At 30.1% G+C, this 20,522-nt stretch overlaps 3 protein-coding genes across 4 annotated transcripts; 1 reads left to right on the top strand and 2 right to left on the bottom strand.

The window, feature by feature from the left end:
- Positions 1-807: 807 nt before the first annotated feature.
- LOC107930296 (beta-glucuronosyltransferase GlcAT14A) lies at positions 808-5,360 on the bottom strand. Its single transcript, XM_016861918.2, has 6 exons — positions 4,780-5,360; positions 4,168-4,523; positions 2,910-2,985; positions 2,645-2,757; positions 1,761-2,132; positions 808-1,066 (listed from the first exon to the last, which is right to left on the bottom strand). Exons 1-6 carry the CDS (start codon positions 4,947-4,949, stop codon positions 1,032-1,034), a joined length of 1,122 nt encoding a protein of 373 aa, XP_016717407.2. The 5' UTR covers positions 4,950-5,360; the 3' UTR covers positions 808-1,031.
- Positions 5,361-8,715: 3,355 nt separating this feature from the next.
- Positions 8,716-13,472, top strand: LOC107930419 (F-box/kelch-repeat protein At1g51550). Its single transcript, XM_016862089.2, has 2 exons — positions 8,716-9,285; positions 12,340-13,472. Exons 1-2 carry the CDS (start codon positions 8,865-8,867, stop codon positions 13,308-13,310), a joined length of 1,392 nt encoding a protein of 463 aa, XP_016717578.2. The 5' UTR covers positions 8,716-8,864; the 3' UTR covers positions 13,311-13,472.
- Positions 13,473-13,988: 516 nt separating this feature from the next.
- LOC107930390 (uncharacterized membrane protein At1g16860) lies at positions 13,989-19,089 on the bottom strand. 2 transcript variants are annotated; one of them, XM_016862043.2, is made up of 5 exons: positions 18,650-19,089; positions 15,476-16,441; positions 15,133-15,288; positions 14,765-14,976; positions 13,989-14,675 (listed from the first exon to the last, which is right to left on the bottom strand). In XM_016862043.2, exons 2-5 carry the CDS (start codon positions 16,358-16,360, stop codon positions 14,483-14,485), a joined length of 1,446 nt encoding a protein of 481 aa, XP_016717532.1. In that variant the 5' UTR covers positions 16,361-16,441; positions 18,650-19,089; the 3' UTR covers positions 13,989-14,482. The 2 variants fall into 2 exon arrangements, with proteins under 2 accessions (XP_016717532.1, XP_016717533.1); XM_016862044.2 differs by having other exon boundaries at positions 18,490-18,652.
- Between the last annotated feature and the right edge of the window lie 1,433 nt (positions 19,090-20,522).

Raw genomic sequence — 20,522 nt, 5'->3', positions numbered from 1 at the left:
CAAAACCATGATAAATAATTGTAGTGCATTTAGTATTGTTTAGCTAATGTATTTATGTGTTTAAATTTTGTTTTACTCACAATTTAATTTTTTATTTTAATATCGTACATATTTCATGTGTTATTATGATTAATTAGTTTAAAACTATACGATTCATTATTTATTATATTTTACTTTTAAACACACATTTATGTTCTAAACTTATGGTTTCCACACACATACGCTTATAATAGGATTTCAAGCTAGATTGATGTGATCTGAAATAGAGGTGTTCATGACCTACAGTTTGACTCATTTTATTGTTTATAAATAATAAAAAAATATAAAAAAATAAATTTATATTAGAACTTATATATTTTAATTGAATTTAAATAAAAAGTAAAATTATTATTTTTTAACCGTGAAATGATCCATTTTAACGGCGAGCCAAGTTTAAGCTCAGGATAAAATTTTATTTGGAGTCTAGCCTCAACTAGATCTGATCTAGCCCATGAATTGTTCATTGTCGAAAATCAGAGAAAAAAAACTATTTAGATTTTAGTTTGCAGATTTGTGATGTTCAAATTTGATTCATGAAAAAAAAACTAAATTGTAAAAGATAGGGAAAAGAGAGCTTTCGATTGATGTCAAAAGTGCAAACGAAGAATGCCATACAAAGGCGATTTTAACAGTCTAATTACTTAAATGGAAACTTTCGAATAATTCAATTACTATTTTGTAACTTTTTGAAGTTGAGTGACCAAAATATAAATTTACTAATAGTTAATGACCTTAAATATAATTTACCTATATCTAATATTTTTAAGATATTTAATATTAGTTTGAATAAAAATAATAATAAGGCATTCACATAAAACAATATAGACACAATTATGATACGATAAAATACAAAACAATTACAAAGTCTAATATCATGGTCCACATTGCTGGTGGCATTGGCTAGGATTATGTCTTCTTTCTTCAACAAGCTTGGTTAAGAGAGAAGCAAGTTTTATACCTTTGGAACCAGGTTTCACAGTATCAATGTCTGCCTACCTATAACATAAATCTTCACCTTGATTGATACCTGATAATATTAAATATGATACGATTAAATGATATAAATATAATACCAAAAATGTAAGTAAAAATATAAACATCTCAAATATCTATATATGTATAACTATAAAATACTTTAAATATGATTATAACACGAGAAGATACAAAAATATAATCGTGAAATAGAAAATTAGACTCAAGATTAAATTGAGGACATTTGAGCCAATGGTTAAATCAATAGATTAGAACAGTTGGTAAAATTATATATTTGTTCTAATAGTATTTTTTTAGTAAAAGTATTATGGAGGTTCTTATAAAGAGGTCAGTTTTTAACCATAAAAATAGGTAAAATTTTTAACAGAATAACTAATTTACTGTTTGATTTAATATATATGGACTAATTTACTCATTTTTTACTAGAGAAAGCTAAATGCAATCTAACACCTAGTATAGAGGTCCCAATAGTATTTTTTTACCTATTTCTTTACTAGAGCTCAAAAGTTGAAATATAATTAACTTTCAAAAATACGTTTTTATAAAAAAAATTACCAATTTTAAATTGGTCAAATTGTTTTAATATTTTTCTTTATTTTTCTTTTTTTTTTAAATTCAATCTATCTATTTTTTAAAAAGTTTCAAACTAAACAAGTCATGAATTCTTAGTTGAGTTAATCGATCCTATTTTAACATTAAATGTGAAAATCTACTTATATTTTTCATACCTTGACAAGAAGACCAGCTCCCAGGCACGAAATTATCAGGCATCCTATGCAGAACATCTTCATCAATCATGTTTAGCAATGGATCATCTTCTTGAATTGGCTGAGCAAAAACTGATTCACCAGCTACGATTTCACCGTACTTCGAAGTGTTTAAAATCTTTGGCTTAGGGGATTTCGGAATAATATCGTACCTTAAATCATTGCTCAATGTTGTGTTTTGAAACTCAAATGAATTGCAAATCACTGTGTGGAAATAGGTTTCAAGAGGGTAAGCTACATTGGTGAAATACATTAATAGCTTTCTTGGAATGTTATCCCATCCATAGATGCAAAACTCCATGAATGATCTTGAAAGAATCACCCATGGTGAACCTGCATTGATTTTTGCACAAAGCCTACGTTAGTCAGGCTTTTTATTTTTTTCAAAATATTTATATTTGACATACAATATGATTTTCTAAATATATATAAAAAAAATTAAACAAATTGAGGTTACTCTTGTTGAATACAATATGTATTATTTAAAGTATTTATATTTCGTTGACACTTGTGTTTGCATAAATTTAAATACGATATAATTCTATAAGGTATGATTTTTCAAATAATGAAAAGCTTGTAAAAAGAATAATTTTATTCATGGTTTAGCCCTTGAATTATACTCTTTTTCTTATTTGAGTACTAAAACATTTTTTTGTCTTCCTAAACCATCATTTTTGTCCCATAAGAATACGCCACATGTCACGTTTTTATTGGTAGAAGTCTAGATACCAAAGGGAGAATACATTTTGTTAAAGCATCCAACTGTTAGTGTTACATGTATATGAAGTTATAAAATATGATTCTCATGCATAGAAATATAGCAAGGTAAAAGTTATAAAACTGACCTCCAAAAATCTCGAAAGCATCTGGTTTTCGAGTTTCAACATCATAGTTAATTGGGGTATTGCTCTTATAATATAAGTTGGGGTCTACAACAATTCGGTTAATCTCTCCCCTCCTGCACACATCCAATATTTTTTACCTTAATTTAGCATTATTATCGAGAAAATTTTCACATAAAAAATAATAATTTTATAATTAAATTTTATTAAAAAATAATTCAACCTTGAAATAGATGTAAACTAGAACGGAATAGTGGCAGGTGCTTACTGTTTCCAACCCGGATTGCTAATATAATCAATGAAGTTGAGTTCCCTTGGAAGGAAAGTAAAAGCATGGAGGAGATCTGTTTCCAAAGCAAATTTATGATAGTCAAGTAATTTCTTTTTAGAAAATTCCCAAATTAGAAGCTAGGGATCATCTCATTAATGGTTTGAGCTTTCTGCAAAAAGGAATATCAAAATTTTCATCATTTTTCTTGGACTTCTGCTACATTGTTATTAGTTTAGTTACTTCTGCAGCCCTATATGAATATGTTAATAAAGATGTCAAATATGGATATTTAAAGAGAAGTAAAAGGTATGGATATAACTCTGGAAGGATGTTAAAGTACATTAAAAAATATTTTTCAAAAAATTAGATATACTCGTATTAGGTGTATAATTAACATTATATAAAATAATGGAAAATCAAAGCACCTATATAAACAGTTCAAACACTTTTCAGAATGTTAGGTTTTTAGGTAAAAAGGGTCATGCATGCATTTTTAAAGCAAAGTTCATCTTTATCATCAATCATCTGTGGCTACTCCTAAACCTAAACCACTGTTTTAGATTGTTTATCATCTTGATATTTGATGTTTATTCAAATACTAATATGGAATATATAACCTTTTTAAATATATGAGATTTTTTTTTTTTTAAAGTTGAGTATATTTGTACTGTAAGTAAACTCTATTTGAACTAGACTCGGCTTATTTTATGTAAATTTTATGTTGAGTGATTTCTAATTCTTTTGAGAGAAGTCCGTGAAATGTTATCTGTCCCTCAACAAGTCAAATGTTATCTTGAGTGAAAATTTTGTCTCCTAACTCTGTTTAAAACTCGAGTGCTTGAAAAAGCGACCTAAGCTAGCCCAAGTGGGTACCATGCCCCCTTCTCATTAATAACCTATAATATATAGGCTAATGGTTCGAGCTTTACTATGCGCAAACTCTTTAGTTTGCCATGGCCTTGTTCAAGGATTCTTACTCTGCAAATCCGTCATCTCTTCAGGCGCAACAAAGTCAAGAGAGAAAATCTCCCCCACCGAAAACAATACTAGACTAAATTTATTTTTAATAGAAATATATGTAATTTTTAATAGAAATACTAGTTTATTTTTTAATCTAACGAGTAATTTCCTATTTTTTTGAGTAAACGAGACAAAATGCAATTTGAGACATCGATGTTACCTTTACTTCAAAAACACTCATTCCAAATAGGAGTAACAAATAAAAGTAGAGAAATTTAACAGCAGTAAAACTTACCATCTTGATTCAGTAGGGGATAAGAAGAGGCACTTAAAGGTATAAACCAATCCCAATCTGAATTAATCTTAAGAAGCAAAGCAGCAGCATGAAGTGTAGCAGCAAGAGCTGAAGATCCCATCTTATTAACTGCATAACTTTTACCTTCAACATTAACATTTCCGAATGTTTGAAGCACTGTCTCGGATTCAATCAAGAATCCCAAATTTTCCCTTTCATAATCAGATGAACCTGAATCAAGTTGCAGCAGATACTGGTTTCTTGGATGATATATTGCTTTCAGCAACCTCACCATTTTATTACTATCTCCTTTGCTGCCACTAATCCAATAAGCAAGAACAGGTGGATAACCATACCTAAAGCAAAACAAACCAAACCGATCGGTTTTCGGTTTTTATTAAATTCAGATCAGTTTTGAATTCAGTTATTGCTTAAATATATTCGGTGAAAGATAATTGGTGTTTAGTCTCCTCATAAATTACAGAGTTAATACATGTTAAAATTACATTTTGGTCCCCAAAGTGAGAATCTCTTTTTAGTTATTTTAATAAAAAAACCATGAACCAAGTAATCGTCATTTAATTTATTAAAAAACTAGAATAGTGGCCATACCCTTTATTTGGGAGCCTCAATGGTTTCTGAAACTTTGAAGCTTTCAAAGGAACTTCATCTTGATTGTTGTTTGATTTTGATAAGCTTCCAAACAATACTAAAGTTGTAGCAAAAACAACCATCCAAGGATAATAACCATAAAACCATGAATAAACCTTTGATATCCTCATTTCCCACTGCTTTGATTTGGCACAATGTGGAGCATCTATAGGTCGAAGCCAAAGAGACCCGAACCCGAAAACGCCATTGATGCCATGTTCGAGCCAATACAAATGAATTTCAGAACTTCAAAATGCTCCTCGAAATCATTGAAACCCGAATAGACCCTACACTGAAAACGCTCATTGGTACCATCTTCAAGCTAATGCAAATGAATTCAGAACTTCAAAAACTAAGAAGAAGCTTTGTTTCTACTCTGTTGGGAGTTTCATCAAACACCTTTGGGGAATAACTAGATATTTGAAGCAAATTACTTTAAGTTGAGAAAAATTGATTAAAGGGTTGATATAATAATTGCAAATGGTTATGGAAAACATGGAAACATTGATGATGGGAACATGTAAACGATCTTTTTTTTTCATTCTGCAATGATTAAAGAAAGTGGTTGGTTTAGTGGTTATGATAAATAAAGTAGCTTTAAAATGTCAATGAACCTAAAAGATAAAAAATAACTTAAAATGAAAGCAAACAAAGTTGGTGGACTTTTCATGCTAGTATACTTTGAAAGCAAGCAAAGAAAGTTAAAATTACCATAAAAGTTTTTGAATTACATTTTACTCTTTTTACTTATTTTAAGTAAATTAGTCTTTATATATAAGTTAAATCAAAAAGTAAATTATTCATTCTGTTAAAAATTCTCTTCATTTTTACAGTTAAAAACTTGTCATTGTACGTTAGTGTAAGATGGTACATGTGGCATGCCACATAAGAGTGAGCAATTGATTTAGTAAGTTGATTCGGTCTTTTTTTTTGAATCAATTTAACCGACTTGAACACATCAAAACTGATCGACTCTCTTTGTTAAAATCGACCAACCGAACCGACATTAATTCGGTCAATTTTTTTATCAACCGAATCAACTTTTAAATAATTAAATATTAAATAATATTTATTATATATTAAAAATATGTTTTAAATAATTAAAAAATAATATAATATAAAGTCATTTTTTCGGTCAGTTCAAATTCGAGATTCAAAAATCGAGAATTGATTAATAAAACCATCTAAATCGACGGTGAAATCGACGAAACCACCCCAACCGACTAAACAAAAACCAAAGAAATAGATTGCGTCGATTTTTTTCGATTAAAATCAATTTTTGCTCTCCCCTAACACCATATATAATTGTCTAGCTACTTTGTCAGCCACACCAGTTTTAACACTAAAAATAGGTGGAATTTTTAACAGGAGGATCGGTTTCCTCTAATGTACATAAGCTAATTTGCTCATTTTTTAAGTATAAAAGACAATATGTAATTTGACTCTTAGTACAATAACCTCTATGATAATCAGTAAGGAAACTGTATAAAAGCTGGAAAATTTTGAAAAACTAAAAATCAGTACATCAATTAGTAAATGCATGCCTACTTAATGTATTAATAGCTTAAGTTTGATATATCAAGGATAACTCTGAAAAAAAAAAAGTTGATTACATTATATATCACCAAACTATAATTCTCATTTTACCTTTAGTAGTTGTCGATTTTTTTCAATTTCGTTTCGATTCTTTTTTTATTCGATTGCACCTTTAATCTTTTAATTATTATCAAATAGATGGAAATTTAATGTATTTGTTAATATATTAATGATGAATGACATTTGTTGATGTAACATGTCATGTGTACCTAATTGTAGGCATAGTATTATTATGACATGTCACTATTTTGAGTAAAATTACCACCTACGTTAGGAGTCAGATTTTATTTTGCCCTATTTACTTAAAAAATGGACAAATTAGTCCCTATATGTTCGATCAAAGAGCGAACTGGTCCTTCTGTTAAAAATTTCACTCATTTCTACTATTAAAAATTGCACTCATTTCTACTGTTAAAAATTGGTCTTGCACATCAACATAAGGTACACATGGCATGCCATGTGCTACTGCTTGGTTATTCCATTAGCCCTTCAATTTTTAATCGTACGAATGAATGAAAATTTTCAACAGAAAGAACCGGTTTACTCTTTGATTTAAAATACAATGATTTATTTGTCCATTTTTTGAATAAATGTGGCAAAATACAATTTAACTCTTAATACATATGCATTTATGATATCTTGAGCCACTATTTTTGTCTTATATATAATATATACTATTAATAAAACCCTTGACTGAGTTAGTGTTATGAGTCAATCGATCACCAACTCAGTTAGAAAATTTACAAAATTGACCTTAGGTTAGATCAAAGAGCGAATTGGTCCTTTTGTTAAAAATTCCATCTATTTCTACTGTTAAAAACTAGTCTTGCACATCATCATGAGATACACGTGGCATGTTAAGTGTCATTGCTTGGTTATTCCATTAGCTTTTTAGTTTTTAGTTTTTAGTCGTACAAATGGATGGAAAATTTTTAACAGAAATGACTAATTTACTCTTTAATTTAATGTACAATTACTAATTTGTCCATTTTTAAATAAATTGGGCATATCACAATCTAACTCCTAATACAGAGGCCTCTATGATATCTTTACCCACTATTTCATCTTATATATCATTTACACTATTAATAAAACCCTTTACTGAGTTGGTGTCACGAGCCAACCGAACACCAACTCAGTTAGCGAATTTAAAAAATTAGCCTTTTTTATTTAAAATAAGAAATATTATTTGTGGTTATTTTAGTCTGTTAAGTTAAAAAAAGAAAAAAAAGGATTTGAACTCATGTCAATTACATTGGAAAAACTAGATTTAACATTCAACCAAAACTTTATTTTAATTTATTTATGCATTTTAATTTTATTATACACATTTTATTGTCTTCATCAATTATATATCTTATACTATTTTTAAAACTCTTGACTGAGTTGGTATCACGAGTCAACCACTCAGTTAGAGAAATTACAAAAATGACCTTACGTATTTAAAACAAGTAATATTATTAGAGCGTATTTTAATCATTTTTATTTTAATATCGTAAATATTTCATATGTTGCTATTATTAAATATATATCTATATTTTAAATATGTAATTTTCACACGTACATACATATGATATGATAGAATTTTTAATATTAATAAATCATTTAAAAATTCAAAAAATGTATTTAAAAATTTCAAAAGAAATTATGAAATAAGACAACAAAAAGCAAACGGACAAACACATCCAAGGCCCCACCTCTCTCTTTCCTTGGCCCTTGCTGCTGTTAATACCTAACCCTATTTACCATTTCCAACATTTTCACCATCTAATCAAAGTTTTGGGAATTCGACCAGTGGTGGATCGCTCTTGTTGAATCAGTTTAATTGATTGGATTAAGAAAATTATAAAAATTAAAAAATAAAATTTTAATTTAATTGAGTTTTATACCAATTTCTAAATAAATTAATTTAATATCGATAATTTAATTTAGTTGAAACAATTCTACATTTCATAATTTAAAAAAAATTTTGACTTTTGATTTTGTATAATTTTTTATATAACCTATTTTGACAATCAATATATGAAATAAATTAAACATAAATTCATTAAATTATTAATAAATTCACGTTTTAATCACTTAATTTAAAAAAAATCATAAAATATCACAAAACTATTTAAATAAATTTAGAGAACGTAAAAGAAAAACCCAATACAATTTTTTATCTCAAAATTTCAAAAGGCAAACAAATGATTAATTTGTGTTATATAAAAGTTTATTAGATTGATACATATTAACTTATTCAGTGTTTGTATTTGTCATACACATATATGTATATATATATATCATAAAGAGTATAATAGTCAAATTAGAAGAAAAACAAAGCAGGCCCATTATTGAGCTTTCCACTCTGCTACTTTCTCCTCTCTCCACACTCCCCCACTAATCATAGCCATAAAATTCCAAGAAGTCATTACAAAAACCCCAAATCCTTGTTGTTTTTTTCTTCCATGGCGGAAACCAGCACCACCACCAGCTTCATCAATGGATCTTCCTCCATTGCTAGCTTAGCTACTGACCATCTCTTTACAATCTTACTTTTACTTCCCATGGATTCAATCCTATATTTCGCCATGACTTGTAAGAAGTTCAGGTATTTGGCTACTTCTGATATTCTATGGGAATCAGTTTGCAGGAGAGATTGGGGAAACACTGCTGTTGATGCTCTTAAATCTTCTTTTCATGACGATGAACAACGTCGATTGATTCCCTGGATTACGCTTTACAAACAAGTCTCTCGAGTTGACTCGGTTTGTTGTTACAAACTCGCTGAGCCAGATCCCGATTTGATTTTGCCAGTCCCTCGAGCTTCTCACTCTCTCAATTTTGTCTCCGGTTGCTTGGTTTTGTTCGGTGGCGGCTATGAAGGAGGTCAGTCACTTTAATTTCTTTTTTTTTTTAAAGAATTTTGAAAACTTATACCCCATGGATGAGCTAAAATATTCCAAAGTAAAATGAAAAATCGAAGTATATCTTTTATTTTTTAATCTTTGATTTTGATGCATGTTTCATGGAATGGCATGGCTGTTGTTGTTTCTTTTGAATTTAGTAAAATCAGTACCAGTAGCATCATATGCTCGACTTTAGTAGGATATTTAGAGAATCATATTCATGATATGAAAAATACAGATATTGAATTCAAACACTTCAAGGAAAAAGTAATAATTCTACTTTATAATATTCAAGGTTTTATATATATATATTAGATTATGGAATAGTCAGGATGCATCTAAATTATGTAATAAATATTTTTATAAAAAATTAATATAAAAGACAAATGAAACTTTGGTGGAAATAAAGATACTAAAATCCATTATGTTTTATGTTGAAATATCATTATGTGTTTATTTTTCTATGTATAAAGGGATAAATATTAATTTTATATATGAACTTTAGTTAAATGTAGAATTTGATGTATGAATTTTGATTTTGATTTAATTGTACATATTTAAAGAAACGAATACATATAATTATTTTCATGTCGAATTAATACAATTTTTTTATGCAATATATTAACGTAAAATGGTACTAATTCGATAAAATTGTTAGTGATTTCTAAAAATTGAATCAAATTAAAATTTCATTCATAAAATCACCTAAAATCAAACTTCAAGACATTGCACATTGAATCAAAGTTCATATATAATTTTGATATTATCCCAAAAATAAAACCACCTCAAAATAATATAAATATAATTTACTTTGCGTAGTTGGCTCAAAAACTTAATATATGGTTTTGCTTTGTTTTTGGTGCATGTTTCCTAGAATGGCTTTTCTCTTATAGTCTTGAATTTAGTGAAACCACTACCAGTAGACTGGATTTATTTTGGTTATACATGTATTCTTTTTATCTTCTCGTATTATAATCGTGCTTAAAAGTATTTTATATTTATATAGAACTTATGATAAGTTAACAGTGGATTGGATTTGTTTGGTTATATGTGTATTCTTTTTGTGTTTGTGTATCTTCTCATATTATAATCATGCTGAATGTATTTATATTTATAGAACTTATCATGTATTGTTTTTCGTATTTGTGCATCTTCTCGTGTTGTAATTGCGCTTAAGGTATTCTATGTTTTACAACTTTTGATAAGTTAACAGTCGATTGGATTTACTTGGTTTATATATGTATTCTTTTTGTATTTGTGTATATTTTCGTATAATAATCGTACTTACGATATTTTATATTTAAAGAACTTTTGATAAGTTAACAGTGGATTGGATTTATTTGGTTATACATGTATTCTTTTCGTATTTGTGTATCTTCTCGTATTGTGCTTAAGGTATTTTATATTTATAGAACTTTGGATAAGTTAATGAATTGTGTTATATAGTTATAGGTGTACTTATATAGTTATATTGCATTCATGTTACTGTTTTTTGTTGTGTCATGTTTCCTATCATGTTTTACTCATTTTGGTGGTGTTGTATAATCATGTCATGTCTAGCATTCTATGGTGCAGGCTTTGGTTTCTCAAAAATGGTAATGATGTGTTTTAATTTCTTTAAAATGAAATTAAAAGTTAACATAATGATAAAACTGCATTTTAACTCTCTAAAATTTATGATTCATTTTTTCCTCTAAGGCAATTTTCTAACTTTGCCCCTACTAGCATTGTTAGGTCTAAAACTTTAAGGTGAATGTCGGATATGAGTATGTATCCATTACAAGTATGTTCAATTTCTTTCAGAAGTTTTTTGGATATTTGGAGAGTTATATTTGTTTTCTTGTCCGAATATGTTGGTAAAAGTATCATAGAGGTCCTTGTGCTCGGATTGTATTTTCCCCCTCTACTAAAACAAATGGGCAAATTAGTTCCTGCATGTTAGGTTAAAGAGTAAATTGGTCTTTCTATTAAAATTTTTATTTTTTTCTACTATTAAAAAATGGTTCCTGCACACTAGAATGAGATACACATGGCACATTATGTGAACTGTCTGGTTATTCTGTCAGATACACAAGTTTTTAATAGTTGAAATGGATGAAATTTTTAAGGCTTAATGACAAATTTGGCCACTAACGTTTACATGTTTTATCAAAATGACCCTAATTGTATTTTTTAGCCTTTTTGGCCATAAACCTGTTTTTTTTTTCAAATTGCTTTTTCTAACAGATTTGATGAAAGTACTGTTAAAAAAATTAACGAGGATGATGTAAAATATTTTTAATGAGATATAATTTATTACTTAGATAATCCAATAAAATAATTACATGTGAAAATAATAAAATAAATAAATCATACATGAAATTAAAAAAACTCTTAATTTAAAGAAAGTAAACGTAATTAAGGTTGTTAACTTTTTTAACGGTACTTTCATCAAATTTGTTAAAAAAAGCGAATTGAAAAAAAAATTAAGGTTGATGGCCAAAAAAAAGTTTAAAAATACATTTAGGGTTATTTTGACAAAACATGTAAACGTTAGTGGCTAAATTTATCATAAAGTCAATTTTTAATGAAAAGAATCAATTTGCTCTTTAATATAATATACAATGATTAATTTCTTTATTTTTTGAGTTAAAAGGGTAAAATGCAATTTGACTTTTAGTACAGGGCTTCCATGGTAGAATATGCATGAAACATAAATATAGAGCATGAGTATTTTAGTGAAGAATCTATGTCACTAGGCATTAGTTAACCGTGCCAGTTTTTAACAATACAAATGATTTAAATTTTTAATAAAAATAACCAATTTGCTCTTTGATTTAATGTAAAAAGATTACTTTACCCATTTTTTGAGTCGAAAAGAGTATAATGCAATTTAATTCTTAATATAAGAGTCTCTATGATACTTTTATTGGATACAATCCTCTAAATACACGGAAATATATGTGTGTGACAATATATATCGGTGTCTGACACTCACGTTTGAATTTGAGTAACTCACTGATATCTGAACTTTTTGAACTTTTGCTGCCATTAGGACGCGATCTTGACGATACATGGGCAGTTTACATCGGCAACAATTCTCAAAACATGCTAAAATGGCAGAAGATTCAAACAGGTACCCCAAGTGGAAGATTTGGCCATACATGTGTTGTCATTGAAAATTATCTTGTTTTGTTCGGAGGAATCAACGAGAGAGGGGACCGACACAGTGATACATGGTTAGGACAAGTTTCACTCCACGAAAACCTCGGCATCTCACTGTCATGGCAGCTACTCGATGTCGGTTCGACGTCTCCACCACCACGAGGAGCCCATGCTGCATGTTGTATAAGCTCTAGGAAGATGGTTATCCACGGAGGGATTGGTTTAAATGGTGTCAGGTTAGATGATACATGGATTATAGAACTGTCTGAAAATCGATGTTACGGAACATGGCGTAAAATCGTTAGCCATCCATCACCTCCGGCTCGTTCAGGACATTCATTAACATGTATCAGCGAAACGCAAACGATTCTGTTTGGTGGAAGAGGATTGGGATACGAAGTTTTGAATGATATATGGGTCTTACATGTGACCGAAGGTTACTCAAAATGGGTTCAAATCTTTTACGAGTTGCAAAACATACCGGCCGGAGTTTCTCTCCCACGAGTTGGACATTCGGCTACGTCAATAATTGGGGGACGGTTACTAATTCATGGAGGAGAAGATTCATTGAGGCATAGGAAAGATGATTTCTGGGTCTTAGATATTAGTCACATATCATTAGAAAAAATGCATCCTACAAGATTGAATTCAAAAAGAATGTTAGCAAACAAGTGGAGAAGACTTAAACCCGAAGGTTATAAACCTGGGTGTCGATCATTTCATCGAGCTTGTGTCGATGATTCGGGTCGATATTTGTATGTGTTCGGCGGAATGGTCGACGGATTGCTTCAGCCTGCTGAACCGGTTGGGCTTAGGTTTGATGGTGAGCTATTTCTGGTGGAGTTGGTACTTCAGTTATGAAGGGAAAAAAACAGATTAGAGGCTTGTGTATGTGTGTAGGTATGTACGTATCATGTGTGCATGTATATATATGTATGCGTTTCATGGACATGGATGAACAGTAATCTCAAAATTGCATGTATTGATTAAAGATGTATTGATTAAAGGTGTTCATAGATTAAATCAGGTTGAAGTTTATCCTTTATAGATTAAATCAAGTTGAAGTTTATCCTTTTAAAAAATTCCAAGCTTGAGCTTGAACTATTTAAAAGCTTATTTTATTGTTTAAAAATAATATTTTTTATTTTAATTTAATTATAAGAAATAAAAATGTTAATAAAAAGTTATTTGTGTTTTTATTATTTATAGATATGAATTAATTTGAAGTTGAAAATTATAAATTCAAACTTATCTAAGATCACTTGCATAGACCACAATTTTGATCTTTATATTAAAAAAAATCTCACTTTTGCTCAGAAAAAATTCTTTTTTATCTCATAACAGATTAAGTTTTAGTTCGATTGATATGTTACTATTGCAACAATTAAAAGAACATAAATTCAAGCATGCTTAAACTAATTTTTTTCCAATTTAAAAGTTTAAAAAGATTATGGATAAAAAATGAACATTATATAAAAGTTTAAATTATTCTTGAAAAATATAAAGAAAATACTAGAAAAAAAGAAAGAGAGAATCATATGAATAAAACAATGCAAAACATAGATTAATTTTTTTTTCGTTTCTATTTTACATAATTGCAATCTACTACTCAACATGCATAAACTCCCTAATAACATCAAGCCAACCCCCATCACAAAAGCCTCCGAGCCCTATTTTACTCAGATTCGGGTGTGAGTATCAAATACAAATATGTATTCGACACGGGTATTTTCTTTTATGTATTCGAAAAGTCCTTGAAAGGTTATATCCCATCAAATACGCGTCAAACACGGGGACTAAAAAGAAAAACAAAAAATCGAAAAACAACATAGAAACCAAAGAGCTATACAACGAGTTAAAATGACAACAACAAAAACAATCACCTACCCCGAAACTCCTAAGTCATCGCATTATCGCCTCTCATAAGCGCCATTTTTTCCGCCCACCAACACCGCCACCATTGCCATAGAAATAAAGAAAGAATAATCATTTTAACTATGTTACCTGAAAAAGTCCACAAGGAGCGAACACTACTAAACCGGGATAACATCGGTCTTCGATGTATCTTCACATCTCACTATAATACCCTCGAGTCCGGCAGGGAAGATACACTTTGCACATTGACATCCTGTTGTTATTGGCTCGGACGGAGGGACGATCATGAGCACGTTGTCGTTTCTTTGAACAACTCCCATTACACTAACCGTGCTTCCTTCTTTGATGTACCTACAAATACCGGAATTTGTAAATTCCAAAGTCGAAATAGTTTCTCCGAGTTTTTTTATACCAACTTATAAGATAATCTGGATACTTACCCTTCTTTTATCCGCATTACACGGTCATCACTCGAAAGGTTCCTTTCTCCGAGCCACCTAATGAAATCTGGAGGTAATGTTTCACTGGCTGGGTCAACATCAATGACAACAGAATCATCCACATAAGGAGTCACCCTTGCTCCGTAGCCTGTTTTTACCAATGCTCTCAAACCCGACTGGAAATCGGAGATGTAGAAGTCAACCGCACGCCTCTGTCAAAGAGATAAGACACGAAAAGGTTAAAAGAGTCAGCCAAACCATTTTGCTTTTCTTAAATATGCCCTCATGTTTTTATCACATCACTGCTTGTGTCAATTCAAGGCGCATAGCATTTATCAAATCAGTAACTGAATACTCCAAGAACTTACTTCGGACAATCGAAGCCCCCATGTAAATCGGCGATGTTTAGGATTGGCTGCTTTAGAATCCCATCCGCGGTACTCATATAAATTAGTAGATGTATAAACACATCTAGGAACTTTCTGGAAGGATGATTCGAGCGGCACGTTTCCGCATGTTACAACCTTCAAGAAACACCAAATATTTAGAAAAGCTTTACTCATTCAAGTTCTACAATTTTTCCATGAATCAGGATTTTGATTGAACAGGCTCCGTCTCATGGTAATTATTTAGTTGACATATTCGAACCACATATAAAAAGATTAACCCATGGAACACCTATTACTAATATACGAACATTAAATCACATACCCCGGAGATCTTCACCAATTGTCCGTTCTTTGCATTTCGGAGCTCAGCATCGGGATAACGAGCAATGAACCCCATAATAGCTCTTCTTCCCCAACACGAATTCCAAGCAAATAATGCAGCAACAGTACCGAAAAGGACCACAACAACGATGAGGAGAATGACATTGTGAACAGCTCCGAGAATAAAGCCCCCAGCAATGAAACCCATCACAAAAAGCAGTATCAATGACCATAATATCGGTTTCGGGAAGTTCCTCTTAAAAGAAAACTCATCATCGTCATGGTTAAGAATGTTCACAGCAGAACCATGTACCTTCATTGATCCCATTATATCCAAAGGACCGGATACTTTTCTAGGAGCCCCAGATGAATTTAGTGGGCCTGAAGAGATAGGCCCAGATGTAATGAGACCAGTAGCAGGAAGGACTGGAATAGGACCAGAGTTTTGGCGTCCACTTGATGTTAGTCCACCGGACTGAGGGCCGGATGTTCTCTTTACCGGATCCCCATGTCGATTCAATGGTCCAGAATTTGACTTCTTTAATGAAGTTGAACCAGACATGCCTCCTGTAGGTCCAGGACCAGAGGTGGTATAGCCTGCTCGAGGTGCTGCAGTAGTAGGCATGATTGGTCCAGAGTGTGAAGCAGCACCTCCGAAAGATCCAGTCCTTGAAGGGGCACTACTTATAGGTCCGGATTTCCGAGACTTAGAGCCATCAACAGGGATATCGAACATTTTCCCCAACTCTCCCGACTTTTTGATATCACCACCAGTATACGGCATTGCTACTGAGCTCATTGTCGGAGTTCTTTCCTTGGGCTGCTCTGGCCTACCTGATACATAAAGACCATTGCTGAGCTGATGAGATGGGAATCTCGAACCCATCGAGCTTCCGACGTACAAATACAGAAGATATCACACAAGAAAGGCTTCCAATAGTCCGTTGATAAAAAACTTAGAGTCCTCCTGACATAAAAAAAAAGGCACCTTAAATATTGAATGAATAGTTTAATTCTAATAATCACAGAGACATAGGTCGGTGCAATAGAGAATCAAGAATCAAACAATATGGACCTAAACAGTCAGAGTAAAAGTACCATGAAGGCTCTTGTAAGTCAAATTGCATTTTGCCCCCCACCAAAAAAATGAGCAAAGTAGTCCCTATATGTTAGTTCAAAGAACATATTGATCCTTTCTGCTAAAAATTCCATCCATTTGTAAATTGACATGGCTGATGGAATAACCAAATAGTGATACGTGGCATGCCAAGTGTACATCATGCTAACGTATCTGGACTGGTTTTTAACAGTAGAAATGAATGAAATTTTTAACAAGACCAGTTTGCTCTTTGATTTAACGTATAGGGACTACTTTGCCTATTTTCTAAGTAGAGGAAGCAAAATGCAATCCGACTCCCATTACAGGAGCCTCCATGGTACTTTTAGCAACCAATCAGGTACTTACAGAAACACATATATAGCAGCAGTAAAGGCACGTATTCGAAATGCTCTTCTATATGATAAATACTGTTCTAATGAAATTCACATACATATCATCACCAATTTCCATTTTGAGCTAAAGCATAAGTGGATTCAATAGTTAAATCGTGAAAGTTCAGTCGAATCTATGAAAATTGATGCAACATAAACGGTTTACAACAATGCGGTAACTGTGAATTCTAAAGAAGAAAACGCAGTGACAGTGAAACCAATGACAAAGAACATGAAAAAAAGGTAAAATCCTGAGAATAGTCCCTGTACTTATCGTTTTGTGCGGATTTAGTCCCTCTACTTTTATTTGATCAAAACTAGTCCATCCAGAGTGTTCTGATTAAAAGATCTCCTTAAGAATCTCAGCTTGCAGTAATTGTACTTATAACACAGTGCACATCCATACTAACAGTCAATTTCCCAAAACGATCCCTAAATACAAACTAAAAGTACTTGAACCGTATCTTGTGCTGCTTAATATTTTATAAAGTTCTTTGATGTCCTACAACTTAGCTCAAGAACTTTGTTGTGCTTGCATGGGCGAGAATAGAACACATCCTGCCATGGGATAGGAGCGCTAGTGAGGCACTCCCTTACTATCCTGTCCTAAGCCTAAGGTATTCAAAAATGGCACAGTTTCACTAGGAGATCTTTCCATTATCTTTCTTGATGCAAAAGAAAGACTCCATTAGCCTTAACCTTTGGTTGTGATTGTCGCCTTGTAACCAAAACCAATGAAGCTAACTACTTCCCTCGAGATTGCTTTGTTCGTATATTCTCGTAAATAAACTATCTACACATGCTTGAATCTATTTACTATCTATATTACTTAGACTTGTGAGTGTTTAATACAGATAAATATCCAATACGAAAATGAGTGTGGAACATATGTACTTAAAAGAAAATGAAGAGTCGGAGCAACATAGTCTCGTATCACTATCCACAAAAGCATTTACAATAGAAGTAAAGATCTAAAATTATATTGAACCAAGCTAAGTTAAACAACTCAGATTCTACAAGAGATCAAAAAATTGGAAATTTCCAATAAATCACCCAAAACGAAAGAACTAAGCAAAACCCAGATCACAAATTGAAACAAAGACTCAACTAATGTTGATTTCAACATTTTCAAGCTTTTTTTATTCCTTTTCAAGAAAGGCTATTTTGTCACCAAAGAAACAAACTGAGAAGCCTAAATCAGAAGGGGAAAAAAAAACCAAGTAAACTCCCATTTTATTTTACTAAAAATAGATTAAAAAGGAAAAAAAAAGATCTATACAAACAAGTAGATACTTTCAAACTTAAAACAGTGAAACTAGATATTAAAAATGGCTAATTTGTCACCAAATAACCAAATAGAAACCAGTAAATTCCTATTTTTATTTTAGTAAAACTAAAGTACAAAAAGAAGAAGAAAAGATCTACATAAACAAGTAGATGTTTTCAAGCTTAAACAGTCACTCAAAAACTACATTTTTTCCTCAAAACAAAATCAAATACAATAAAAATGGCTAAAAAAAATACCCAGAGGCAAAATAAAGTGAAATCAAACGCTAAATCACAAAACGAAAGATACCCAGATCTTCATTTTGAAACAAAATAGCAAAGATCAAAGATCTGATGGGAAAAAAATAAGAAGAAAAATGGAAGATATAGAAAGGAAAAAAAGAAGAAGAGAAAATACCTGAAATTGAAGAAGGTGATGAAAATATAACTGAAGTAGTTGAGGAAATCAAGAGATTTACAGACATTATACGAGGAAAAACAAAGATAAAAAAAAAACATTAACAAATACTAAAAAGATATATTAACAAAAAAAAAAATCTCTGTCTCTCTGTTTTAGTTTTTAGCTGCTTACTGTTTTTTTTTTTTTTAAGTTCGTTCCTTTTTTTTTCCCTTCTCTTTTAAGCTTGTTTTATTTTAAAGAAAATATGAAAAAATATTTTAAATAAAAATATATTGATATTTAATTGTATAATAATTTTAAGATAATGATTAAAAGTGTCCACATGCGGGTGGCATGATTTTGCTAAAAGTGATTTTTGCTTAACTTCGAATTGAACTTCATTTGTTAAATTATTAATTAGTTGGAATCAAATTTTAATTCGATAAATATTTTTTAATAATTATTAATTTGTATAAACAGATAATTAATATTATATTTAGAGCATAAAAATGGGGTCAAATATCAAAATGACGGATTTACCCATTACTTTAACATTTTCTGCGTGACTTACTTATCCAACTCCAAAGCACACACATGCCTTGATTTGATTTGTTCCTTTTGCCTTATTTTCACTTTGCCCCATAACTTCAAAAACTTTTCATTTATTTACCCCATAATTATTATTTCTTTATTCTCCAACTTGATAAGATTTGGATAGATATGAAATTTTCATAAATTGATATTTGAATACCATGACTCATGACTCTTGGCATTTTTTCAGATTTTTGGGTTTAAATTATTTTTTATAGATTTTATATCATAAATAAAAAGTAATATTTATCATTTTTTTAAATATTTTGTCATCATTAAACTTTAAACATGAAACAAAGGTATTAAACTTTAAACATGAAACAAAGGTCTCGATGTATATTGGTACAAATTTGAAAGAGTATGTATGTATATATAAATATTTAAAATGTGTGCTTGGTTTGAATAAATTTAATAAGTTTTTAATTTTTTTTGTATGTTTAATATATAAATATTAAAAATGTGTGGTTGGTATGAATAAATTCAATAAGTTTTTTTAATTTTTTGCATGTTTAATATATAAATATTTAAAATGTGTGATAGGTATGAATAAATTTAATGTTTTTAATTTTTTTGCATATTTAATATATAATATTTTAAATGTGTAATTGGTATAAATAAATTTAAAAAGTTTTAAATTTTTTACATGTTTAAAATACTATATTCGATAAATACCAATTATTTGAAGCTCCGCTGGTTTCAATAAAAGAGTTGTTGTCTGCTGATTATAATGATTCTAGTTGAACTTAATATAAGTTCTTTATACCCAAAAAATATATCATATTTAAAAGATTTTAAACATGAATGGTTAAAAATATAGAAATATGGTGACACAATTTAAGTGATTTATAAATGGTTATGTTTTTAAAAAGAAAAATGTTAAGTTTTTATTTATGGGGCATACAATTTAAAATAATTTAATAATGAATGAAATGATCCTTGTTATATTATTTAATACTCTCTCCACCATTTACATAAATAATTAAATATTGAATGTATCACGTGACATTAATTTCAACATAAACAGACCCCTCATTGATGAATAATTAAATCCTATATAAATATATATTTATTAAAAATAATAAATATCAAAATTATATCTAATACATTAACTTTAATTTTATGCATAAAATTTTAATTTAATTCAATCTTCAAAAATCACTAACATTATTGAATCATCATTGCTATATTACATGCACAATCATATTAATCTAATATGAAAATAAATGTATGTATTCATTTCTTTAAATATATAAAATTGAATGAAAATCAAAATTTCATGAACCGCAATTCAAGCTTCATA

Source organism: Gossypium hirsutum, chromosome D10 (genome assembly GCF_007990345.1).
Source record: "Gossypium hirsutum isolate 1008001.06 chromosome D10, Gossypium_hirsutum_v2.1, whole genome shotgun sequence".
Classification (NCBI taxonomy): domain Eukaryota; kingdom Viridiplantae; phylum Streptophyta; class Magnoliopsida; order Malvales; family Malvaceae; genus Gossypium; species Gossypium hirsutum.
This window is presented reverse-complemented; position numbering and strand designations above follow the sequence as displayed.